At 40.1% G+C, this 27614-nt stretch overlaps 1 protein-coding gene across 2 annotated transcripts in view; it reads right to left on the minus strand.

The window, feature by feature from the left end:
• CTSK (cathepsin K) overlaps window positions 1–27614 on the minus strand; it is a 93911-nt gene that overhangs the window by 23578 nt on the left and 42719 nt on the right. For both annotated transcript variants that reach the window (XM_044080049.1, XM_044080051.1), the window contains exons 3-6: window positions 15184–15306; window positions 9954–10109; window positions 3602–3820; window positions 3159–3324 (exon numbers count right to left, since the gene is read on the minus strand). In XM_044080049.1, the coding sequence (XP_043935984.1) occupies window positions 3159–3324; window positions 3602–3820; window positions 9954–10109; window positions 15184–15306 (664 nt within the window). The remainder of the gene's footprint in view (window positions 1–3158; window positions 3325–3601; window positions 3821–9953; window positions 10110–15183; window positions 15307–27614) is intronic.

Consider the following 27614-nt stretch of genomic DNA (forward strand, 5'->3'; position numbering starts at 1 on the left):
TCTGCCCGAAGGCATATATTAGCCCAGCCACGTTGTGCGGTATTCACCGCCCCTTTAGTAGTTCCCTAGACCCTTGTACTAGCAGCTGGTACCCTTGGCCCCTATCTAGTAGTGCTGTTGGTGTGATCCCCGGTGTGAATTTTCTGTTACCCATCCACTCATCAAGGTTCCTCTTGAAGAGTGATAGTGAGGGGCTCTGTCTTATGTAGATCGGGACCCTGTTCCATAGTAAGGGAAGTATCTGTGAAGGGAATCTATCCCTCCAGTATGTTCTATTCATTGTTGTGCTGAGGTTTATATCCCTAGAGCATGTAGCTCGAGTAGATTCGGTTTTGCTAAGATGGAGCATGTTCAACAATTCTGGGTTGGACATGGCTCTGTATGTTAGACAGAGATCGCCTCTGAGAAAGCGGTATGCAATAGAGAACAGTCTTAGCTTTTTCAATCGTGCTGCATAGTGCAACTGCTTGAGGCCAGCAATCCTCTTGGTTAGGTACCTTTGTGGTCTCTCCAGCTGCTGGAGATGTCTAGCCAGGTACATTCCAATTGGTGCATTGTACTCAATAATGGGTCTGATGAGGGAAGAGTAGAGGGGCACCATTACATCCTTAGATCTTGATGCAAACCCTTTCGTGATTAGATGGGTCACATAGAAGGATTTTCTAACCACTTTGGCAACATGGTTATCAAAGGAAAGCTGACTATCTTCTTGGGTCCCTAGATCCCTTATTTCTTCTTCAGATTTCAGGGGATTACCTCCTATGCTATAGTTTGCGGGTACTCTGTTTTTTCCAAAGGGGATTACTACGCATTTTTTTGCATTTAGCTTGAGACCATGGCTTTGACACCATGCATCAGTCTCATTTAGGCCCTTCTGGAGGATCTCCATGTCAGCCGGAGACTCTATTATAGCACCCAATTTGCATTCGTCCGCAAACGTAGTCAACCACAGCCCTTCCGTGCTTGCCTGTACTTCTGAAAAGTATATGCCAAACAGGAGTGGCCCCAGAACAGAGCCCTGAGGCACACCACTCGTTACTGGTCTGGATTCGGACATAAATCCCGCTACTCTTACTTTATGGGATCTGTCTGAGAGCCAGTTTGCAATCCATCTTGTGACATAAGGGTTTATGCCCAGGCTGGTGAGCTTATCAATAATACCTGAATGGGGAATGGTGTCCAATGCTTTAGCAAGGTCAAGGTAAGCCGTGTGACCTCCTTTCCCTTATCTATAGCCTGAGTAATTGTCTCAAAGAAATCCACCAGGTTCAGGAGGCATGATCTGCCCTTGATGAAGCCGAACTGTGTGGGGTCCAGCGACTGGAGGTTCCCAATCTCTCCATTTATGAGTTCCATAATGATTCGCTCCATAGCCTTACAGATCAGACTGGTCAGACTTATTGGTCGGTAGTTCCCAGGGTCAGTTGTGGCCCCACCCTTGTGTAGCGGGACCACCATTGCCATGCGCCATTCTATGGGCACATATCCTGTGGAGAGGCTGAGACTGAACAGGGTATTAAGATGCGGGGTTAATTCCTTTTGGAGCTCGCGTATGACACAGCCTGGGACACCATCTGGTCCCATGGAGGCAGTGCTTTTAGCTTTAGATAGAGCCTTGTTAACCAATGTATCAGTAATAATTGGACTTGCACAATCCCCTAGAATGGTAATAGGCCCTGTAGCTGGTGAGGGGGGGGGGGGGTTGCACTGAACCTGTCAGCCAAGATGTTGGCAATGTCGGAAGGGTCAGTGTATTTTGTTCCATTTTGTACTAGCTCAGAACAGACCTGAGAGTTGCCATTTATGTTTTTGACTTAGCCATAGAAGGCCTTATGGTTATCCTTGGCATCCTTAGCAACTTTCTTTTCAAAATTAGCTTTAGTTGACTTGATGAGGGCCCTCAGTTTCTTACTAATGCTGATCAGGGATGATTTTTCTACTTGAGATTTGGCCTTTTTTTGTATAAGTCTCCTCCTTTTATTGTAAAGTTAGCTTATGGCTGGGGTCCACCAGACTGGTTTCTTCTTGCTTGAGGAAGGAGTCTTGGTTTTATTTGGGATAGCATGGTCCATGCAATCCTGAAGATGCATATAGAGTGCCTTGGTGTAGGATTCCGCATCCAGGATATCATTATCCTTCTGCAAGGGAATAGTGAAGCTTTCCACTTCGGATGCAAGTAGTTTGAAGTTTGCTTTGGAAAGGTTTTTGACTATGGTTTCTTTGATTGGGGGAGGTGGAGGAGTGAGGATGTCCAGGGTTATCAGTTTGTAGTCAGATCTGACCAAGGAGGGGGTGATAACGGGTGTGGTACAATGGGCACCCATATTTGTGATGATTAAATCCAATATCTTGTCCCCACTAGTGGGGGAACATACTAGTTGTTCAAGGGCATTTGAATTTATAAATTCTATGAATCGCTGAGCATAGGAGTTCGCCCAGTCTATACCAGGGTAGTTGAAATCACCCAAGATTATGGTGTTGGGTAGGACCTTTATATTTTCCAATGTCTCAAGGAATGCAGAGTGAGCAACTTGGGACATGGTGGGTGATCTATAACCGGCTATGACTTGAAATGTGGTTTTGCCTGCTGATAGTTGCACATGGATGATCTCTGGGGCATCATGCTGCGCTACTAACCTGGAGATATGGGTATCCTTGATGAATATGGATACACCTCCACCCTTTGTACTGTGATCTGGTAACTGAGGCCGGAAGGTATGATATGAATTGTAACCTGGCAGTGCTGGAGTGCTCTCTTGAGCCTTGAATCAGGTTTCCGTCACTGCACAAACATCGATTTTCTCCATGCTGGGGAGAGCCTCGAGTGTGTGCATTTTGAGGTTGAGACTTCTGGCGTTGAGTAGCATTACCCATAGTTTTTGGTTACCTGTGCTGGTCACGGTGGTTGATTTTTTTTGTCTGCTATTTCTGACTGTGTACATTCAAACTGGAATTAAGTTTACATTTTGAAGCAGGATGACACAATTTTAAAGAAGAAAATGAATGCACAATAAGTAATGAAGAGAAAGAACGGTTTCTCCTTCATTCAGATATTTGTTTTATTCTGCAATTGTGTTCACCAAGTCCAGAAGTGTATCTATTTTATAACTGCTTTGAAGAACCTGTTCAACAGACAGAAATATATTATTTTCATTTACCTTTGGTATAGAACTGGAATGAAGACAAACTAGCATCAATGCCTACAGAGACTGGTCCAACTTTGGCAACAGCGTGCTTCAGATCTTTTTCACTTCCTTCTGTAATGTTGACATATTTTCTGCATTTGGCAGCTTTTCCTTTTGGGTTATATTGGCAGGATTGGTCCTATCAATTATTAAAGCAGGAAACAGTAACAAACAAGAAAATAAATGATAAGAATGAGTTATGAAAAGATAAATAAAAGGGACAAACATTAAAATGAGGATCTCGTAGCAGACAAACTTTTGCAAGCATCTAAGGACTTTTACGTCTAGAGTATTCTGTGTCCTGTGTTGTTTCATTGTTTATATCAGAACAACTTTCATCAGACAACCTCTTTTTCTGAATTTGTAACAGTTTTTTTTTTTAGAAAAAAATAAACAAGAACTTAAATAATACCAACCTGCCCTACATACGGATACGACTCCTCTGAGTCAATCCCTCGATTCTGCTTCACATAGTCAAATGCATTGGTCATGTAGCCACCTCCACATCCGTTATTAGTCTCAACACAGTCAACTAAGTTCTGAGGACTGAGATTCCGAAGTTTACCAGTCTTTCTCTTCAGCTGCCCTTCCAGAGCCCCAACAGAACTGAATGCCCAACATGAACCACATGATCCCTAATTGATAGGAAAAAAAGGAAGCACATAACTTTTTTTTTGCTTGGGTTAGCTTCAGACAAATTAACTTTTTATTTCTGAAAGTTACCCAGTATCTTTCCAAGTGCTGTACTGAGCTCCCACCATGTGAGTTATATTCTGCTAGGGCACTTCTATTGTAATACATTAGCTACAACAATCAATAATGGTGAACGTCACTAATCCCGAAAACAGAACAGTTATATATTTGGTTACTATTCCCCTGAGCATGTATGTTTAGTAGGCTGACACTGAAATGTCACATATAAAAGACAATGCCTCCTCCACTTATTCATTCTGATTCATTTATTTACAAAATACTATAGTGCACAGAGCTTGAATAGCGGATAGCATGTAGGGTCTCTCCAGAGTATCTTATACATCTTACTCACATTAAAGCACTCAAAAATAAGAAGGGCACACCAAATATCCCCTCAGATGTTTACTGGGTAAGGACTGCTAGGAATTTATTTGTGATGAATGTATGGATGCCTATTACCTGACACTGTGATATAAATGATAGCCTAGATGACAGCATTAGTGTCTTTCTTATATAGCTTCATTGGATGAGCCCTTCAGGATATTGCATCCCATGACTGTCTGATATTGCAACTTGCAGTGTACTATTTAATTCAAGATTAGGCACACATGGATGTTCCAAACAGACACTGTTAATGAAGTTAAACAATCCATACTCTAAACAAAGCATTTTTATTAAGAACTGACTTGCACAACATAGCATATTATGCAATCACTACAGTTGCCCTTGACTGGGTTAGAACCTAATGATCTATAATGGCAGGCTGGGTACCATACTTGTATTACAAAGCTATTAGCTACATAGTGTATACTGTACATACTAAATAGTGAACTAAATAAGTGGTACCTGCACAATTTGTAATACCTTGTCTTTTTACTACAGGCTTGTCACTTAATTCACTTGACTATTGTTCATGACCTTAAGATTAAATCTGATCATCTTCTTCTGCAATGGAGGAACCAGTTTACCAGGCAAGATAAAAGAACACCATCTATTATGCCACATTCATGGCCAGAACCCCAAATTTAGTCCAGTGTCACAGCTTTTATAGGCACTTCAAACAGTCAGACTGTGAAAATATTTACATCAAAATAATTCCTGCTCCAAGGAAATACTTTTAATGACATATTTGTAAGGGAGTACTCAGCTTTATGGTATAGAAGGAAAAAGCCCTGACTATGCCCATATGATCCCAGCTGGAGTAGTGGTTTGGATGCCAGAAGACTGAAAGAAGGAGTGCTGTTTAGTTGTCTAGCAGTGGAATTCTGCACTTACTGCAATTGGATCTAGTCACCTTCTATAATGCCCATGTAGATAGTGTAACTCTATTCCATATCTTAAATATTAAGTACATGAACCACCATTGCTAGGATGTAAGGTGGAATAAGGTACCTGATCCAGGCTACATTCTTCAAAAGGAAATTAGACATCTTAATAGCAGCTGAAATTAAGTCCTTTACTGTCTGACTGTTATCAAGAAGGGCACTCAGATAACAAACACAAATTCCAACTTGTTTCCCTCAAGTTATTATGAGAGAAAGCAGTAGAAGAAGTGATGGGCAAACAATGGCATGATTGAACATGGCCTCAGTTTTTGCTGAGTTAAAGTTAAAGTGGTTGTGCATTAGCCAATGTGAACTAAATTCCAAGAAGTTCCCTTGAGCAGTAAAGTCAAGCACTGACTCTTAAGAGAAAGACAGGTAGAGCTGGAATAGATCAGCATATGTTTTATAATAAATAATGACCTCCCTCAGCAGTAACATTTAAACTGTGAACAAAAGGGGTGTCAAAACGATATACTGATGCAGACCATATACTGTGGGAGACCTCTGGAGGAACTGATCACAGAGACCATGATCTGGCAAACTACTTGAAACAGGGTTATTAAAACACAATCATATTTAAGTTGTTCTATAAGAATCCCATAGTCTATGACATCCAAAGTCACTATATGATCAAGGAGAACTAGGGCAGAATACAATCTTTGGTTACTCACTGCTCAAATGAGGGCAATCTCAATGCTGTGCTTAGGTCTAAAACCAGACTGACAAGGGTTTAAGTGGTCATGAGATGGAAGACATGAATACATCTATGCAAAGAGCACTTTTTCTGTAATCTTTCCTATAAATGGGAAGTTAGCCACTGCACAATAATCCACCAGACAGGGTCAAATGTAATTTTTTTAAGGCTCAGGGTGAGCAACATTTTTTTAAAGAAGACGGAATCACCCTTATCATAAGTGATAACCTCGCTGTCTTCATAATAATTGTCCTTAGTGTTCCAAGGTAACATTTAGTCAACCTTGTTTGTCTAGGGTTCAGTTCACAGAGGTTAGGAGGCATGGATGAAAGCATTTTCATGGTCTTACTATATGTTGCATAGTAAATCTCTGGCCAGCAAAAGTGTGGCAGATCCACGAATAAATCACTGAAACACACGAGTGAAGCATTAGTGAAGGACTGCCTTGTCTTCATTACCTGATCTGCAAAGAATTGTGCAAGTGCTTCACAAAATTATAAGGAAAAGACTTTCTGCTGAGAAAGTCAGGCTGGGCTGCAAAAGCTGCCAACCATTCAAAAAAAATTGCAATTAAACAATGCAGTGGAAATTTCACTGGGAATAAAAGATGCCTTCTTGTGTGAGATTGGTATACGGGTGCAGTGCTAATCCAACTAAGCTTATTTTATGAAGGCATGTCCTATATCATTTATGCACCAACATTCATTCCCACAATTCATGGCTATTCTGGTGCAATAGGCCAGGAATACACACAAGTTAAGCAGGAATATCCAAAGATCCAGTTACATCCACATTATACAGCACGGTATATGCATTTATAAAGCATGTTTATGTTACGCCAGCAATTTAGATTCTTGAGAGGTTCTAAATCCCAGTCTCTGTGACCAGCTTGGAAGTCTTAGCTTCTGTTACTCAATACCTCTCATCCTTTTTTTCTCTGCTACCTAACCAAGGACTGGTATTTTGCTATCAGACGAAAAAGTCATTTACTTGTCTTCTAAGATGATGGAAGAACTCTTGCCACTGCTGCTATTATAGCAATAACCCATGCCTGGGTGTGGGTAATGCTAAATTTACCCACGGTTGGCGTGGTTTGGTCCCGGGCGGCCCGAGGACCAAAGAAAGCCAACCGCGGGTAAATTTAGCATTACCCACACCCAGAAGTGGGTTATTGCTATTATACCATGACATTATTTAAGAAAAGAAACTGTTACTTTTCTTAAATAATGGCATAGTATAATGCCTGTTTACTGCCCTTCCGCAGATGTCTGGCATCCGCGTAGTTCTGATGTACTGCGCCCGCAGTACATCAGAGTTGTGAGCAAACGGAGAAAGCAAGATCTCCGTTGCTTTTATCTCGCTATGTTAAATGAGTTTAACATAGCGAGACAGTTTTAAAATAAGCAACGGACATCTCCGTTGCTTATTTTAAAACTGTCTCGCTATGTTAAACTCATTTAACATAGCGAGACATAAAAAGCAACGGAGATCTTGCTTTCTCCGTTTTTAACACTGTCTCGCTATGTTAAATGGGTTTAACATAGCGAGACAGCTTTAAAATAAGCAACGGTGCTTATTTTAAAGCTGTCTTGCTATGTTAAACCCATTTAACATAGCGAGACAGTGTTTTAAAACGAAGTTACTAATGGAAAAAAGTCCGGGCGACCGGACCTTTTTCCATTAGTATAACTCGATTTACAACAGGCATGCTGGCCAATCAGCATGCACGTTTTGGGGGGTCATGGTATAATATAGCAATAACTTCGCTGGGTGTGGGTAATGCTATTACCCACGGTTGGCGTGGTTTGGTCTCGGTAGCCCGAGGACCAAACAAAGCCAACCGGGTAAATTTAGCATTACCCACACCCAGAAGTGGGTTATTGCTATTATACCATGACATTATTTAAGAAAAGAAACTGTTACTTTTCTTAAATAATGGCATAGTATAATGCCTGTTTACTGCCCTTCCGCAGATGTCTGGCATCCGGCGGTTCTGATGTACTGCACCGCGCAGTACATCAGAGTTGTAAAAGCGGAGAAAGCAAGATCTCCGTTGCTTTTTTTTAGTGTCTTGCTATGTTAAATGAGTTTAACATAGCGAGATAGTTTTAAAATAAGCAACGGACATCTCCGTTGCTTATTTTAAAACTGTCTCACTATGTTAAACTCATTTAACATAGCGAGACACTAAAAAAAGCAACGGAGATCTTGCTTTCTCGTTGCTTTTAAAACACTGTCTCGCTATGTTAAATGGGTTTAACATAGCAAGACAGCTTTAAAATAAGCAACGGAGATCTCCGTTGCTTATTTTAAAGCTGTCCCGCTATGTTAAACCCTTTTAACATAGCGAGACAGTGTTTTAAAAACCGAGTTATACTAATGGAAAAAAGTCCGGGCAACCGGACCTTTTTCCATTAGTATATCTCGATTTACAACGGGCACGCTGGCCAATCAGCGTGCACGTTTTGGGGGGGTCATGGTATAATACTACTATTAATTCTACTGTTGCACCTTAGTTATCTGATGATGGAAAGGAACAGACCAACAAATCAAAGGGGAACACTGCAGACTCTACTTTATCAGTCACAGTTTCATTTCAACTTTTCTTTACAGGAAGTAATAACTGTGAGTGAAAGAACTGAGATAAGTGACACGAACTACTCAGTTACTCATTCTAAATAGCAAACAGTTACACATTCATATATAATGAATGTGTCTTAGATGCTGATTTAGTTACTGTATTAGGTTTTACAGACTGCAAGACTATTAAGCATTAGTATATGACATCAAGCACTTGTTTTGCTTGAAAATGCTTCTTATGGTACCTAACCTAACCTTAATAACTACATCTTTGTATTATAAACAGAACACCATTGTAAGCCCACAAATGGAAAGGTTGTGGGCGACATTACTGCCATACACTCTGCCCACAGCAGCAGATGTCCAAAGTACAAAACGCCATTTCAGCTTTCATATAGAAGCAAAAAGCAAGATGGTGCTGTCTAGTTTCCTGTTAAGTCATCACTCAGAGGGTGCAGTGATAAATGTTGCATATTATGCCAACTAAACGTAGAGACCTTGCTGGCATAATATGAATGTTGTAGCACTGAGCCCTTGCATGGAGGTACAAACATATCTCCCAAGTTCTTTGCTTAAAAAAATGAGTGTGGAAGTCTGGAAGCAATGAGGGAACAGCTTTTAAATATTGTACTAATTCACTTAAAAACCTAAAGGAATAACGTGTTACATCCAAATGCAGAGCTGAAACCTGATGCACTGGCATTGTCAACTTACTGTATTCCTCTGAGATTTACTAGAAAACCAAAACAGCAGAGCAAACATATGTGGCAAAGTAACGGATGGTTAATTTCTGCTTCTGCATGAATGCAAAAACAGCATTTTACACTCCAGCCATCTGCAGCTGTGGCCAGAGGTTGTTGGGGGTAATGTTGCCCACAACCTTTTGGTCCACGGACTTAAAACGTATTCCATTCTAAACATCACTTTTGACTGCAGTTATATTGCAAAGCTCATTTAGTTTTACAGTAGTCACATAAATGGCTCACTGATGAGAAAATTCCATAAAAAAATGTCACCTTGGATTTGATTTCTTAATGAGAGCACATCCATTTGACATGCATCTGCAGTCAACTGTGTTATTCGCCATGTAGATATAGGAATGATTCAACCCTTGGCCCCTACTGCTGAACAAGCTTACTTCTGCTGGAAGATCAGAAGACTGGAGTCTATTCCTACATAACAGTGGGAGATTCTGCACTCATGAGTGTGGTATTCTTTGGATGAGACTTTAAACAGAGATGCCATCTGCCTTAGTTGGTGGTAGCTCAGGCAGATGTAAGATAAAATTGTAGTTATTGAAAAAAGGAAGGGAAATTTTCCTGGCATCCTGGATAAAAGTTAACCTATCAGTATAAATACTTCCTGTGGTCCTTCCTGGAAAAAGGACATAGGCTTAGTGGAACTAAATTAATTCAACAAGTAAAAATAAATAAATAAATAAATATAAATAAAACAAAATGCATTATTGCTGTTCACCTGGTTGCGGACAGGAGTGACATAACCCTTTTTTCTGTAGTCAATTGAATCTGGCAGGGTTTCAGTCAGATCTGGAACATAATATGTTGTATTTAGGTTGGGAGGAGTTTGTGGAACAATTAGCCCCGTCATCTTCTTAACCACCTCTTCACTTGTCTGCAAGAAAAACAACAGAAAGCTTTATAGTCAGGGGTTCACTTGCAGTAAGGCATGTTTTCATTTGAAAATTGTGTTACTCTTCAGTTTTTAAATTATGCTCCACTGGTTTAAATTGTTGAGTGAGTGAGCTCAGTGCCACATAAACATTAACATGACTTAAGTTAAGCTCCACATTTGTCCCTCCCCACCCCCCAGAAAAAACAAACCTACAACTGTTTTCCATATCTGCTATTCATTTCATATTTAAAGTTCTATTTTTGTGTAGTAGCAACTAGATAATTGAATATTATTAAATTTATAATTTTATCTGTCATGCACAAGTGGTATAATTTCCTTTTATGTGATGTAACAGCTAAAAATGATATCCTCATGGATTTCACATAACTGAAATAGACTGGTTCATGTACCAGGAATTACATTTCTTTGATTGTATTTATGATGTTGGTGAGGTTTCTAGATGTCATCAAAATTCTGCTACTATTTTGGAATATAGACCAAAATGAAAGAATGGGTAATAGCAACCATAGTAAATTAAAATGAAAGTGTCAGGTGCCTGGTTAGCATATATATATTTATCTTAACAGTTGACCCCAGATGCAGGGTTTGATATAAGCACATATCTGGTACTAGCACACTTCGTAGATACATTTTTATTTATCTAGATCTTGGCATATCATCAAATTTTTTGACACACCTGGCATAGATTCCAGAGTTTAAGTATACCCTTGACACATTATAAAATGTACTAAAATTCTACTAAATCCACCAAATATATGTTACTTGCTACAAGATAAAGTAAAAATAATATACATTATACATGCAAAATATAGACACTGACACCCTTGAGATCTCACACTCTTTAGTTGCTCCCGCAAAAAGAAACTGCAGTAAAGTAAACAAAATTTGTATTTCTGGTGTCATTCAAAGAGGATCCAGTATCTGTCTGCCTGGGACGACATGATCGACAGACCACGATGCTTTGCCAGAGATGGTCTGCACCTGTTGCCCCTGGGATTCAGGTTACTGGCTAAGGCTCTTGCCACCCATATAGAGCCTTTTTTAGGCAAAGTTCAAAAGACAAAACCACCACCGTAAGAGGTACAAGCATGCAAAATCTGAAGGTAATGCTACTCAATGCTAGAAGTCTAAACCTCAAAATGCACTCTCTCGAGGCACTCCTAAAAATAGAGAACATCGATACCTGTGCAGTAACTGAGACCTGGTTCAAGGCTCCAGAGAGCACCCCTGCAATACCAGGCTACAACTCTTACCACACTTTTCGGCCCCTAAACCAGGATCGAAACACTAAAGGTGGAGGAGTGTCCATATTCACCAAGGATATTCACACCACCAGGTTAGTTGCCCAACACAATGCATCTGAAATTCTCCAGGTGCAACTAACACTAGGTAAGACTGCAATCCAAATTGTAGCTTGATACAGATCCCCCACCATGCCCTGAGATTCTCACCACACCTTTCTAAACATACTGGAAAATATTAATATACAACCAAACATCCTAATACTAGGTGATGTCAACTACTCTGCCATTAACTGGGAAAACTACTCGTGTACCAGCACCTTTGCCCAACAGTTCTTGGAATTCATAAATTCCAATGCCCTGGATCAACTAATCCATAGTCCCACCAGAGGCTCCAATATCCTAGACCTGGTCATTACCAACATGGGAAATCGATGCTCCACACCTATGGTCACCCCCTCATTGGTCAGGTCAGACCATAAGCTAATCACCCTTAATCCACATCCCACCCTCACCCCCCAGTAAGGAAACCTCTATAAAAAACTTCTCCAAAGCCAACTTCATGCTACTCAAGTAAGAAGTTACAAACTTCATGACACCCATGCAGACGGGAACTGAAAGTTCGACTGCTGAGTCCTACACTAAAGGCACTGTACAAGCACATCCACTCATGCATGAATTGTGCCATCCCAAATAGAACCAAGATGCTCTCCTCCAAAAAAATGAAGCCAATCTGGTGGTCCCCTACCATAAACAAACTTTACAACAAAAGGAAGAAACTGTTACAGAAAAGAGGAAAATCCCAGGATGCAAAAAACTCCCTTACCAGCCTCAGTAAGAAGCTGAGATCCCTCATAAAATCCCCCAAAGCTAGTTACGAAAATAAAATTGCCAAAGATTCCAAAGACAACCACAAGGCATTCTATAACTATGTCAAGAATCTAAATGGCAATGCTCAGATCTGCTCTGAGCTACAACAGAATGACATTAAATACACTGATCCCAAGGATATTGCCAATATCCTGGCACATTGATTCAGTGCCAACTTCACCCCTGTCTTACCCCCTAAATGGCCCCTCTCAATATCAGAAGATTGCCAAATTCTGGTAATAATGGCCACACAGGTAAAAAAACGCACTCTCCAAAGCTAAGAATACAGCAACCATGGGACCATGTGACATCCTGGGCTGTGTACTACATGAACTACAGAATGAACTGGTACCTCACCTAAGTGTCATGTTTAATCATACCCTCACCTCAGGCTTCGTGCCCACTGAGTGGCACACAGCTACAGTTATCCCACTCCACAAGGGGGGATCCATCTTGGGTCCCAGGAACTACCGCCCCATCAGTCTGACGAGCCTGATCTGCAAGGCCATGGAGCATATTTTCATGGAACTTATAAACAAAGACATTGGCAACCTTAAAACACTGGACCCCACCCAGTTTGGGTTCGTGAAGGGTCAATCTTGTCTCCTGAACCTGATTGATTTCTTTGAATCAGTCTCCAGAGCCGTGAATGAGGGTAAGGCAGTCCACACAGCCTATCTGGACCTTGCCAAGGCCTTTGACACCATCCCCCACTCTGGAATCATAGATAAACTTACTAATCCCTACGTCTCTCGATGGGTTGCCAACTGGCTTACTGACAGAACCCACACTGTAAAAGTAGCTGACTCCAAATCCAGCTCCAGACAAGTGACAAGTGGAGTACCTAAGGGTTCAGTCCTGGGACCTCTCTTGTTTGGCATCTACTTCTCTTAAGTACAGGCCAACACTAAGGGACTCTGGCTAACAAAGTTCGCAGATGACTGCAAACTGGGAGCCATTACTGAATCCCCAAATGATGTGGATACTCTACAAAAGGGCCTTACAGAAACAGATGCTTGGTGCCAGAGCCATGGGCTCAAGCTCAATGCCAAGAAATGCATAGTTATCCCCTTTGGGTAAAAACATGTACCTGTGAATTACCACATAGGTGGCAGTACACTAAACACCAAAAGTGTGATAAGAGACTTGTAGAGTACTGTAAGGCAAGTAAAAGGTATATGCCCTTTTCCCCACTGTAGTCTGACCCTGGAATTAGTATATATAGTTAGGGTAGGTGTGGAGAGCACAGACCCCACAATGGGGGGGGGGTATAGCCCTCCCACCTAGTTTGGGTTTATATTATATTTCACTGAAAACAATACATTTTAAACCATAGACATGCATACTTACAACACCAATGACTAACTCTTTCCAGAAGACAATATAGACCCAAGCTAAATGGGGGGCTACACCCCCCCACACCCCCCTAACTATATATACTAACTCCAGGATCGCACTACACTAGGGAAAAGGGCATATACCTTTTACTTGCTTTACAGTACTCCACACAGTGTCAGTACTTCACTTCAGTGAACTGAGATTCGGTGAAATGATTTTACAGTAATTTGAGCTTTCAGCGATTTTGTCAGGGTGAATTGAAATTCAGTGAAATGAGCTTTCAATGAAACAAAGTAGGTCCATATAAATATGTGTATATATATATATATATATATATATATATATATATATATATATATATATATATATATATATATATATATATGTGTGTATATATATATATATATATATATATATATATATATATATATATATATATATATATATATATATATATACACATCTATGTATCTATTTAAATCCATCAGATATTACTTTTGTCAACATGTATAATGTCAACCAAATTGATTGACATTATGCATATCGACACACTACTACACATGCACCAAGAATTAATTCTCGATGCATGCAAAACCTACAAAAAAAAAACAAAAAAAACATTGTTTTTTTTTGTAGGGGGGCACCCCTGATAATTATATATTCTAACTCCAAGATTGCACAATCCCTAGGGAGAAAGGTATATTCCTCTACCAGGGGATTGTCAATCTCGCATGCCTGATGACCATCTGTTTAGCTGACCAAATTGGGAAATTGGGTCAATTAAACAGATATCAACCAGATGTCTTTTCTATTCAAATGGACAAACAATGTGCTTGAGTTTTGGTGCTGATGAGTGAACCTCACCCAAAGAAATTAAATTTTACGATGTTGTATCCAGCTCTTTTCATGATTTTCTTTCCAATTGAAGTAAAAATGTTTCTAAATGTGAAAAAGTATTAGATTCTGTGCATGACATTGAATTTAAAAAAAAGCAGCTGTTGGTTTTGTGCAGGAGCCTGGGGAAAGTACCGGTGATTTAATGTTGCATGGCATTGGATGTGGTGGAGAAGGTAGTTGTCCATTTAAATTTTTAAAGCACTCTTTCACTGTATTATAATGTAATGGGCCTTTAATAACTACAGGCAATCTTATTTATAATTAGGCGACAAACAGATTAGCTGACTTTGTGAACAAGTGGTCTGTTATATCCTGCATGGCTGAAAAATATGTAACAACAGCCCAGATGACTTACAGATGGCTGCTGGTCTAATCTGTTACCATAATCCTTTTACATGTTATATCACTAGATTTTTCCTTATCTGCTATATCTGTACCGCAGCACTGCAATTTGTCTTATTGTCTAAGCACACTTCCAGTCTGCTACATATTCCACAAAACCAAATAATCCAGAAAATTCCGTTTGTCCAGTAAGTTGCCCTGTCCACCTTATGTTTATGTGGTGTAATGTGTATGTCTAAATAAATCCTGTGGCTTATAATATCTCACTCTTTCAATCATCACACTATTGTTCTATCATCACAAAGATGTTATTTTATTTCTTTCACAGTGCTGTAGCCTAAAAGGCCATCCACGTTTGTACTCACCATGTCTCCCAAGTGGTTCATTCCAACTTCAAAAGTGTGCATTCCAAGTGAGAATTCTAGATTGTGATTTGTAATGAACCTCAGATTCTTTTCCCAGATCATCCTTCTTGACAAATGTTCATCCTACAACAAAGACAGAAAAGTAACAGTGATATATATTAACATCTCAATGTAGCAAAGCCGTGCGTGATGCATAGTGTACAAGCACAATGGTGTTAAAACATCTTGGCATGAAAATGAGATTTGAATGTACAGTAGTGCCCCAACATTACAGAAATGTGTAATCCATACTGGGATTTTGAGCTCAAATACATTAAATATGGAAAGTGACTCACTTACTAATACAACAGGTGAGGACATATAGCTTCAAAACAGCAAAATGTTTTGCATTATTCTGTGATGAACCCTTCATAATAGCATGCATCAATATATTGCAAGTAGAAACAGTAAGCCTGACTTAAGAGTTAAAAAAACAGCATTAGTTTGACTATGCAGTTACCATATGTTTAGAATTTAACTCTGCACTTGTAGTATATGTTCTCAGATTGATTCTCACTATCTTATTATATTACATCATGATATATTTCTCCTCACCTAATCTCTGTAATACTAATCAGGGAACTAACAAAATAATTAAATGTTATACCTGCCAAGCTCTTTATGTATATATTAGGAAAATGAAGAAATGCCCCCAAATGAGAGATTATATAGATGCCAGAATTTAAATTTGCCATCTCCAGCGCAAACGGTGCATGGTGTAAACAATGACTGATATACCAATCTGACAGACACATGCTTCAGAGATATCACATATACGCTAGTTCTTTCAGCAGTGTCTCTTTCATGCACACAGATTTACACATACATACACACATCTCTCTCTCTCTCTCTCTCTCTCTATATATATGTATATATACATATATGGGAGTGATTACGTAAGTCGACTGCCTTTAAAGTCGACATCTGTTTTGTTGACGCACTTTGGTCAACAAAACAAATAGCTCGGTTTTGCAAGATCACTGCAATATTGGGGTTGGGAAATATCTCCTTCCTTTAGTATTGTATGATCTCAGAGTTAAAATATATATTTAGTGGAAGGTGGGTATGGAGCCGTCCCACATTTCTACATGCTCCACAGTAAGTTCTCTGAGCATGCACACTGCAGCTTTGATGTTTTATTTTTGATCTTGCTAATATTTCAACTTATTTAAGTACACAGATGTGCATATATATTTATCTAAACATACTGGTATTGTGGATTTGAGTTAGAAGTCAAGTCATTCAACAAAAAGGTCCATAACTGGAGCAAGAAGATGATCTGTCATGTAATGTGATAGAGCCAAAGTAACCCTAGTAGGAGAGGGAACACTGTAAAAAGAGAATGGAAATTAGAAGTAGCAGTGACATTTTCCTCTCACTGGGCAGGTATTGCAGAGGGACACAAGTAGGGGGCTGGTCCTAAGATGGAACATGGAAACAACAGTGGCATTGCTTCTCACTGTACAAGGATTACAGAAGGACAGATGCAGGGCGGCTGGTAATCGGGACCTATAGAGGCAGGAGCCAGATAACCAGGCAGGGGCCTGTTTAACAGAATTAAATAGGTGAGAACTGAACACTCAGGTAAGGGCCTGTCTAAGTCCAGAGATGCCAGAATACTTGAAGGAGGACATTCTGAAGCAAGACAAGCGACACAGGCAAGGAAGTCATGGGCACTTGGTATAAACAAGTCACAGGAGTTATTGAACTGCAGAGAACTATGTATTTTCTGTCATTTAAGTGTGCAAATTCTCACACATTTGTTTTTTGCAGTAAAATGAAAGAATGGTTCATAGCTGCTTACTAGGCTAAGGATGACAATGGACTTTTTAAGCCTAGCTGTGCATCCTAAATTGCTGACAAGTTCTGGTACCCTTGATAAATATTAGTAGGGGGTTGGAAGGTGAAACATTTACAAGAAGGGGTCTGGGAGAGGAACCATTTACAGGTTGCCTGTGTCCCTTAGAGATGTAGGTGCCAAACTTGGGATGAATTTCCTGTTCTCCATCCAATTCTCCAAGTTACACTTGAATTTAGTTAGGGCGGAACTCTTCTTCACATGGATGGTGAGCCTGTTCCAGAGATGGAGCAGTCTCTGGGATACACAGCTGTCTTTCCAGCAGGTCCTATTTATATCACAGGCAACGTTTAAGTCTTTAGAATGGGTAATACTGGTGCTGTTTGTTTTGTGGATATGCAGGAGGTCCATCAGAGTGGGGTCTGACCATCCCTTTATGCCAGTAACAGATCTCCCCTCAACAGCCTGTAGGAGAAAGAATGCAGGGATAGGGTCTTGAGGTGGTCTGCATAGGACATTTTACTTATGCCCTTTATTCTTTTAGTGAGGAATCTTTTTTGACTTTCTCCAAGTCTTTTGGGTTTCTACTACCATGATGGGAATAGACCCCATTCCTAAGTCAAAGTACGATTAAAGTTCATGAAATTAGTATTGTTTCACTCTTTGATGTTAGCCAAAAGTGCTCTTCGCAGCACCTGCAATGTGCCCAGTAATGACTCCTTCTGCAATTCGTACGGTGTTACATGAATTGGTAACATATCAAAATACAATTGTAAATTATTTTTTATAAGACCAGTTGCTCCTACTACTATTGGAACTGTCTGGGTATCTTTCTTCCATATAGCTCTCGTTTCTGCCTGCAGATCGAGGTATTTTCTGACTTTGTGTCTCTCTGTACGCAAGACACTGTAGTCACTAGGTGTGGTGATTTCAATGATCAGTGCTACTTTTGTCTTCTTTTCTTGGACCACTGTATCCGGTTTTCTAGTATCTATCTTTTGGACTGTTGGTATTGAGTGATCCCATGTAATGTAAACTTCATCATTTTCTGTGATTGTCTGTGGCTCATGTTTCCAGTGTTTTTCAGCCACTTAGATACCATAGTGTTTGCACAATCTCCAGTGTAACAATCTCGCCACATTATTATGCCTTTCAGTATACAGTCCCTCTGCCATTAGAGTTCCAACCAGCAATAAGGTGTGTGACTGTTTCCAATTCAGTTCCACAAAACCTACATATGTCTGTTTCTCCCACATGTTCAATGGACTTAGTAAACCAGCGTGTACATAGCCCACTGTCTTGGGCTGCCAATATTAACCTTTCATTTATTGATGTAAATTCACCTCTCCTTAACCATTCCTGTGTTCATTCTTGATCAACATGAGGCTCTTCTGTGGACCTTTGTGGATGTTCCAGTTGTTGGATATGCCTGGTTAAGTACATAGCCAATGGGGCACTGTACTCAAATGATAAGTCTGATGATTGCCGAATACAGTGGAACAATGACTTCCTTGGACCTGGATGCCATACCTTTGTTTATAAGTTGGGCAACATAGAATGATTTCCTCACCACTGTAGGCATGTAATGGTCAAAGGCTGGATTACTGTCTACATATGTATCTAAGTCCCTGACTACTGGGTCAGCTCTAAGGGGTGTGTTGTCAATATGATCATTACCAGGGTGGATGACTTCTTGAAGGATACTATTATGCATTTCTTGACATTTAATGTTAGTCCATGGCTCTGATACCAGCTGTTTGTCTGTGTCAGCCCTTCCTGGAGAACATTTGTGTTAGTGTGAGATTCAATGACAGCTCCTAATTTGCAATCATCTGCAGATTTAGTCAGCCAGAGACCACTGACATTGGTCTTGACTTTAGAGAAGTAAATGCCAAAAAGGAATGGTCCAAGGACCGCTCCCTTAGGGATTCTAATTTTGAATGGCCTCTATGTAGAGGTGGACACCCCAACTCTAACTTCCTAGGTCCTGTCTGTGAGCCAGCTGGCTATCCACCATGTGATATATAGGTTTGTACCTAACCTCTTAAGTTTGTTAACAATGCCTAAATGGGGAGTTGTGTCATATGCCTTGGTCAAGGAGGGAGTTTGAACCATTTTTCTCTTATCCATTGCTTTGGTGACCTTCTCAAAGAAGTTCAGCAGGTTGAGCAGGCATGACCTGACCTTGACAAAACCAAACTGGGTTGGATCCAATGTCTGGAAGTTTACTATATCATCACTGATCAATTCCATGATAATTCTTTCCATGGCTTTGTATATAAGACTAGTGAGACTTATGGGTCTGTAGTTTCCAGGGTCCATAGATGGCCCACCTTTGTGCAGATGGATCTCCATTCATGAGGCACAAAACCTTTTTGGAGGCTACAGTTAAATAGCAATTCCAGATGGCCTGATAGGTCATGTTTCATGCTATTTAGAAGGCATCCTAGGATATTGTCTGGGCCCAGTGATGCAGTATTATTGGCCTTAGAGAGAGCATTAAGGATCTGTTCCCTAGCGATTGTAGGGGGAGTTATATTTGATGGTATTTCCTGAGAAAAGGTTGAAGGGGAGAGAGGGGCAAAGTTGCAACTGAATTTATCAGCCAGTAGGTTTGCTATATCTTTTTCTTTTAAACACCTTTATTGAATTATCACTGGTGACATAGGCAAATTTACATGTATACAAAAGTAATCAAACTGTATTAACAAATTAACATTAACAAACATTATACTTCATATATATATATATTGCTATATATCATATAACCTAAGCAGCATTACATAAATTATTTAATTCCTGACCCTTTTTAAACAAGACACATCTTTATTAAATCATTACTTACGACATAAGCATTAAGCAGTTTTACATTTATATAAATGAACACAAACCACATCGACACAGTCCTAGTTGAAAGCATTTTACATTGCAAACCATACTGACACACTCCGAGTTGCAAATATTATACATCACTTATAATCTACCCAATCATTTTCAGTCAAACATTACATAGCTCATTTAAGGTCTGCCTTCTTTTAAACCTCATTCCTTCCCTGTATTTATTGTTCCCACAATTCACATCTTTTCCTATGTAGTTTGCACCTACCCTTCTATGTGGCTTTTTAAATCATGTCTCAGTGACCACACAGACATCAGCGTTCTCTAGGGTGAAGAGAGCTTCTAGGGAGTGGAGTTTTTTTGTTTAGTCGTCTCCTAGCATTGAGCAGTAATACCTTTAGATTTTCTTGCTTTTGATTTGCTATATCTGAAGTACTTTCAGTTTAGCATTGCCTAAAAAGGGCACTCAGGGGGAAGATAATGTTTTGGCTAATATTCAAAAGCCTAGAGGGGAGAGGTACAGCCCATCCCTGGTAAAGCAGAATAATCTGTTGATCATGCTTTCAAACATTCCACCCCCTTAGAATGACACCAGAAACTAAGCCAGTTACTAAAGTCAGTCATCTTTTGTTTGTATTGTGGTATCATCCTTGGAGAAGGTAAAATGCTGCTCAATGCTAGGCTCATACCAGCCTGGGACACAAATTCCGAGAGCTCCATGATGTCTCTCTTCATATAGTCTAGGGAAGTATGTCTCAGATCACTTAAACCCACATGGACTATGACTGAGTCATACAGGTACTTGTGGTCCATTGACCTGAGTGCGTGTGTAATGTGGTGGATCCTAGCCCCTGATATACAACTCATCGCAACTTTCTCCTTACTCAGCCTGGTGAGAGGGACATCAGTGTGTCTCACATTGGAGTCTCCAATAACCAGAATGTTGGATTGTGTGGTGGCTTGCCTTATGGGCTTAGAAGTATAGGCTCCATGAGATTTGGCTGCATGTGTTGATGTAAGTATTGTTTTGAAAGAGTGAATTTGGGGCTGTTGAATGTATTTGTAATGCGTACTTCATCTAGGAGGTCTTTGGGGTTCAGGAAGGTTACATTTAAGTGCCTCAGCATATGTGGATCTGTATGTCTGCTTTGAATTATGTGTGGTGGGTGCAGTGTGTGTACTACTGACAGCCGTATTGACATTAGGAGTATTTTTATGTGAGAGCTTTGCCTCCGGTGACATTGTCTAAATACATCTCTCACATACCATATCAGTTTGTTTGAGAATTAACTGGTTGTCAGTAAACACGAGGCAATTTCTACATTGCCTTAGGATGCCCATATCCACCAAGCTGGTAACTGAGATAGTGGGAAAGTTCATAACCATGTTAACAGACCCTTTTTATTGAATAGACAGTTGGAGTGAGAATATAAAGCAATGTCAGGAGTATCTGTTTGCAACTCTGGGGACAGTGCTTGACACTGCAAACTAGTTATCCTGTGTGCAGCTAGGTATTGGTGAAATTTAAATTGTACTTTTACAGGAAAAATGTCACTTAATGTGCCTGTGTCTTTACAGGGCAGTATCAAGAACTTGAGGGCAAACTAATAAGTAGAGCCTGAAAATTTACGGAAGTATTTAGGCAAATATTCTGAAGTTAGAAACAAATCAAGCAGTACTTACTGAAAACAAAGAATTAGCCTGTCAAGAATAATGAAAAGAGGGGATCGCGTGAATGGCTACTGCCTGGCTACTACTAGTGCTGTCTCACCACAGCTTCACTCTGCTGGGATACAATGCTCCTTTGCTTCTTCTCTCACCAAAAGCAGAACATTAACACCAATCTCAAGATGAGCAGCAGGCCTCAGCCTATTTAGTGATCCAGTCTTGTCCCAGATGATGCAAGGGTCTATAGACTTGTTGTAGCCGTTTGCTGGTAGATGCCCCAATTAAAAGTAGAATATAAGTAAAACACAGTGTAAAGAAAACAAATCACAGTATACAAAATAGAAGAAGGGAATAAAGTAATACAAAATACATGAAAGCAAAAGCAAACTAACCTTTCTCTCACAACAAGTTGTGGCAGAGTCTGGGTGAGCTTTTCCAGTAAAGGGAGAAAAATGCATGACATTTGAGTGGAATTCCCCAAAGTATGGACTGAGGGGCCTCAAAACACTAGAATTTGTGTGTGTGTGTGTGTGTGTGTGTGTGTGTGTGTGTGTGTGTGTGTGTGTGTGTGTGTGTGTGTGTGTGTGTGTGTGTGTGTGTGTGTGTGCGTGTGTAAGTGTAATGTTTTGTATGGATGATACACCATTTGCCTTCACGCTTAGGTTCATAGGTTATTGCCAGGCTAATGACCACCAGGGTGCATACAAGCCTAGATGCCACACCCCAAACCATTTGAGTCTCAAGTACCATGGGTGTCTATGGGGGGTCATGTTAGTGGGGAGGTAATTAAAGATTTGTAGGGAGGGTATTAGTTAGTATAATACGTTTCTTATTGACGGCCTTTGTCAACAGGAGGTGAATGAATGTTGTGGTTCTCCATTCACTTGGAACATAGGCTGTTTCCAGGCTGTAGTTGAAAAGTGCCTCAAGTGATCCTGATAAGTTGCATTTTAGACTGTTCAGGAGGCAACCAGAGATGTTGTTGAGACTCATGGAGGTGGTGTTCCTGGCTTTTGCAAATGCTGCCAGCACCTTTTTAAATGGGGGTAGTATGATGGAGGATGATTCCAACTGGTGGAGCTGGGGGAGAGTAGGTGGGGGAGGTGAAGTATGAACTGAATTTATCAGCCAGTAGGTTTGCTGTGTCACCCTGATCAGTGAAGGTGGTACCATGCTGTGTGTTACCTTTAAGGTTCTGGATATAGCTGAAGAAAGCCTTGTGATTGTCCTTAGCCTGCAAAGCTGTTCTGAACCTGTGGTTGGCCTTGTTGGACTTAATTAGACCAAGAATGTAAGCCAGTTATCAAAATTAGTCATTTTATGTTCACACTATGGCATCATCCTTGGTGAACGTAGAATGCTGCTCATTGCAAGGCTTGTACCTATCTGTGAAACATATTCTGAGAGATCCATTATGTCTCTTTTCATATAGTCCAGTGAGGTACATCACAGATATTTTACACCCACATGGGCTATGATAGAAACAAGATGTCTTTACACGAGATGCTCTTTCTGATTTTGGCCATGAGGTTTCTTCTTTTATTATATACCCTGTTTAGGACAGGATCCCACCAGTGGGGGTTGTTTTTAGTGCTTGTTTTGAGTTTAGTAATGGTAGGTATGGGAGTCTCTGTGTAGTCATTCACATGTTTGTGAATAATTCTTCATAGGTACCTGTGGTGTCAAGGTTAGGGGGAGCCTTAAATTTTGACAAACTGTCACTTAATAGGATGTAGTTTGCCTTAGAATAGTTCCTAACTGTTACTGGTTTAGCTAGGTTTTCTGGGTTGATTTTTACTTCAAAAGAGACAGCTTTATGATCTAACCTCACTAGAGAGGAGGTGACACAGGTGTGGGGGATGCAATGCTCTCCTATGTGGTAAGCACCAGATCCGGTATGCTTGATCCTCTGACTGTCTCTTTCAGAGTGTGCTAAAAAAAGTCCAGAATGTATTGTTCCTTTGTTAAAGTCACACATGAATAGGGTGTTTCATTGGATGGTGAGAGCCTCTAGTAGGTTTAGGTAAGAGTCATGAGACTCTAGGGGCATAGATGGTGACCTGGACAAAGCCATGACATGGTGAGAAACCTTATCTGTGGTGACTTGCACATGGATAAGTTCCATGGTATTATCTTGTCTAACCAACTTGGAGGTATTTTTGTTACTAACATAGATCAAGACACCTCCACCTTTGGCCCCAGTTTGTGCTGTTGTTGGTCTAAATGTGTGGATGGCTATGTAGCCTTGCACTGACAGAGTACTTCCTACAGCTTTAAACCATATCTTGGTCACGGCACACGTTTACATTCTCCAGAGTTAGGAGAGCTTGAAGGGTGTGGAGTCTTGTTTAGGCTCCTAGCACTAAGCAGTAACACCTTAAGGTTGCATGGAGACGTTTTCTCTATGTTGGTAGTTTTGTCTTTCTGGTATTGCCCAAAAATGGCTCTAAGAGGGTGGATAAAATTTTAGCCAATATCCAAAAGCCTAGAGGGAAAATGATGCATCCCATCTTTGGCAAAGCAGCGAGGTCTGTTGATCATATCCTCCCATGCTGATAGATATCAGATCCTCCTGGAGTGACACCAGAATCTAAGCCAAATATTAAAATTAATCACTTTATGTTCATACTATGGCATCATCCTTTGTGAAGGTAGAATGCTGCTCATTACAAGGCTCATACCAATCTGTGACACCTATTCTGAGAGCTCCATTATGTCTCTTTTATATAGTCCAGTGAGGTACATCTCAGATCATTTACACCCACATGGACTATGACAGAATCATATTGGTACCTGTGATACGGTGGCCTGAGTGTGTGCATGATATTGTGGATCTTGGCTCCAGATAGGCAGCTAACCATTTTTTTCTCCTTGTCAAATCTGGTGAGTGGAGAATCTGTGTATCACACAATAAAGTCCCCAATTACAAGAGTTTTAAGTAAAGTACATGCTTTATGAGTTTTGCTTTGGGGGATCACTTGGTGTAGGCTTATGTGAGATGTTTGTGTTGCTTTGGGTGTGCGTTTTAATGATTATTGATTAATAGTGTTGCTGTTACGTGGCTTTGGAGGTCCTTGAGATTTTGGAAGGTTTCTTGTAAGTACCTCAACATAATACACTCTGTGTGTGTGGTGAGGGGTATATGTGTGAGTTATGCAGTGTGAGTATTCCTGATAACCTCGTTTGTATGCAACATTTTTGCCTCCAAGGAAGTTGTGTATTTAAATCTCTTTCATACCATGTTATTTTTGTTTAATGGTTGTCTGAGAATGAGACAACTGCTACATTGCCTTAGGATGCCCAAATCTACCAAGATGGCCACAGAGACATTTGTAAATTCCATATTCATGTTGTCCAGACCTGTAATGGTGGGCTGTTTAGGATTAAAGATGATTTTTAACAGGGGTCTTTGGGGGTAGTTTCTGAGGTTAAGAGCAAGATATTATATACTGCTAGGATATGGTAGTGCTATCTGATACACAAACTAGTTTATGAGGTTAAGGGAAAGATGTTATCTAGTGCTATGATATGATAGTGCTATTCCATGTGCAAGTTAGCTGTTCTTAGCTCAGTTCTGCATAATGTCACACCATTTAACAGGTTTCTGACATAGTTTTCTAACAAGGCTGTGCAGTTCTCTCTAAAGAAGAGCTGTCATTTTCTCTGCATTTTATAGCATGCTGGGTGTATGAAGTTTGTACCATTTCACTGGATCTTGCTCCTAAAGCCATTGTGAGCATTTTTAATGCACATTTTAAATTAGAATTTTCTACTGACAAAGTACTTCAGCATTCTTTGAGTGTTACAAATCATGTAAATATAGTAATTTCTATGGTACAGAAAGATGGAGCCCTAATTGTAATCCAGAAGACCTGGATTTAATTAGTGACCCAAGCCTTAGAGGAGCCAGATGGGCAGGGATAGGGGTAAGTGACTGATGTCAGCTTGTCTGTTCTTGGGAAAGGCTATTGGGTTTGCTCTACAGCAGGAATGCCATCTGCATGAATACTTAGAATGCATGCCATATGCATAAGGAGTTGGCACCATAAGCCCAGCCAGGGGTATACATACTGTAACCAAGCATTGTGGATGTGTGGAAGTGTGCACCTGCATAACACTTCAGCAGAGCAGACAATGCAGCATGTACCATGCTAATTTGCCAACACAGGGAGAGTTGTACGAGCATAAAAATAGCCCACTGAACATTAATAAGTATTCAGGAAGAGGTTGACATGTGGCCATCACTGTTTTTACTATACATCTAAAGTATTTGCATTTGGAATCATCTCTCTGGCAATAAACCGAGCATTAATTCTAGTAAACACAGTCATGCATTTTGAAACTTCTAGGAAACTCATCAATATTTCACAGATATACAATCTACTTGGAATCCCCCTCCCATACACCTGGCAACAAAGCTATCTACGGATTCTTCTAGATGATTCACTCTCCTTTCACAGCCATATTGAAAACACTATTTCGCAAGTAACTCAGTAATTTAAAGTACCATATAGCCACGATAAAGAGGCCGGAGTGGCGCAGCGGTTAGCTTTGTTGTCTTACAGCAAAAGGTTCTCTGGTTTGATTCTCACCTGGGGTGTCGTCTGTGTGGAGTCTGCATGTCATCCCTGTAGTTGTGTGGGTTTTCTTTGGGTACTGTGGTTTCTTCCCACATTCCAAAAACATGCAGTAGGTGGACTGGACACTCTAAACTGGCCATAGGTGCGAGTGAGTGGTACCAATGAACTATCATGGCAGGGTTAGCCACCTGGTGGTGTAAATCTTGGCTCGAGATGAATGTCACTGTTGAAGTCACACCCCAACCCCATGTGCAGAATGGGAAAAGGGGTTGAGGATGGATGGATAGCCAAGCTACTTTCTTGTGAAGCACATAGAGCTACTGCAATCAACATTTTGATCCCCAGGCTGCAATATGGTCCTGATTCCAAATTACTTGCTTTCAGTGTAAGTGGCTTATTACACTGGAGTAAGTCACACTGAAAACAAGTCTTTTGGAATCTGGCCGTAAATTTTATTCAGTATAGCTAGATTATTCAGTTGTAATACTGCATTACTACAGACAACCAAAAATATGCATTTTCACTTCATAAATGTTTTTTCTTTCAGCGAACACTGCTGCATCTGTATTCAGAGAGATAAATAGTTTCTTATCGTAGCCAGATCTAGCTATCTGCTTAACACTCTCACTTTCACACTACTCCAGGATAGATACTGCCCACTTCTCAGTAATTATCAGTTCAGGACTCCTCATACATACACTGCAGCTCTAACAGCCTTAAACTAAATAGACTCCAGTTTTCAGTAGCATTGTCTTAAAGATAATTTCCTAAAGCTTGACCCTGGCTCACAGAATAGCATACCTAATGAAATCACAGCTCTGCAATATTTGTTAAACTTTAAGAAATATGTAAAAGCACATTTATCCAGTGAGTACAATGCACCTACTTTAAGGATGCTGGTTACCTGAATTCCTACTACTTTACACAATGCAAATATCTACTGCTACAGAAGTTAATATTTGGTTATCTCTTCTAATATGGATAGAGTATTCAGAATTGACATGCTGTATATACTACTTTTTGTGATAGTTACTTTATACACTTAATTTTGTTCTCTTAGTGGCTCAATATCTGTTGTATTAATGCCATTGCCATGCTACTGTCATTTGCTGCATACTTCTTGCATTCTTTTCACTTTGCTTACTTGTTACTGTTTATGTTTTTGGCAACTGCTTTTTTCTGTTGTTTGCCTTATGGGCTGTGCATTGACTGAGAAGAGTCATGTACTAGTCCTTCTTTCTGATTAACAAAACAGTAAATAATAAAAAAAAAAAAAATAGAATTTACTGAAGTAAATTCTATCATACTCTAACACTATGAGAACTGTAATCTTACAACAGAAGAAAGCATGACAAAGGAATGGCAAAACTACTCTAGTTTAGCCATCGGACAACAATTTATCTCAGAATTACTAAACTGATTTATCTGGTTCATTGCAGGCGCTCAAGTGGTATTAATAGGATGTGATCCACCTTAAATACAAATATAGTATTTGAATAAAAGTCAGT

The sequence above is a fragment of the Protopterus annectens genome, chromosome 8.part0 (genome assembly GCF_019279795.1).
Source record: "Protopterus annectens isolate FY-2018-M chromosome 8.part0, PAN1.0, whole genome shotgun sequence".
NCBI classification, from domain to species: domain Eukaryota; kingdom Metazoa; phylum Chordata; order Ceratodontiformes; family Protopteridae; genus Protopterus; species Protopterus annectens.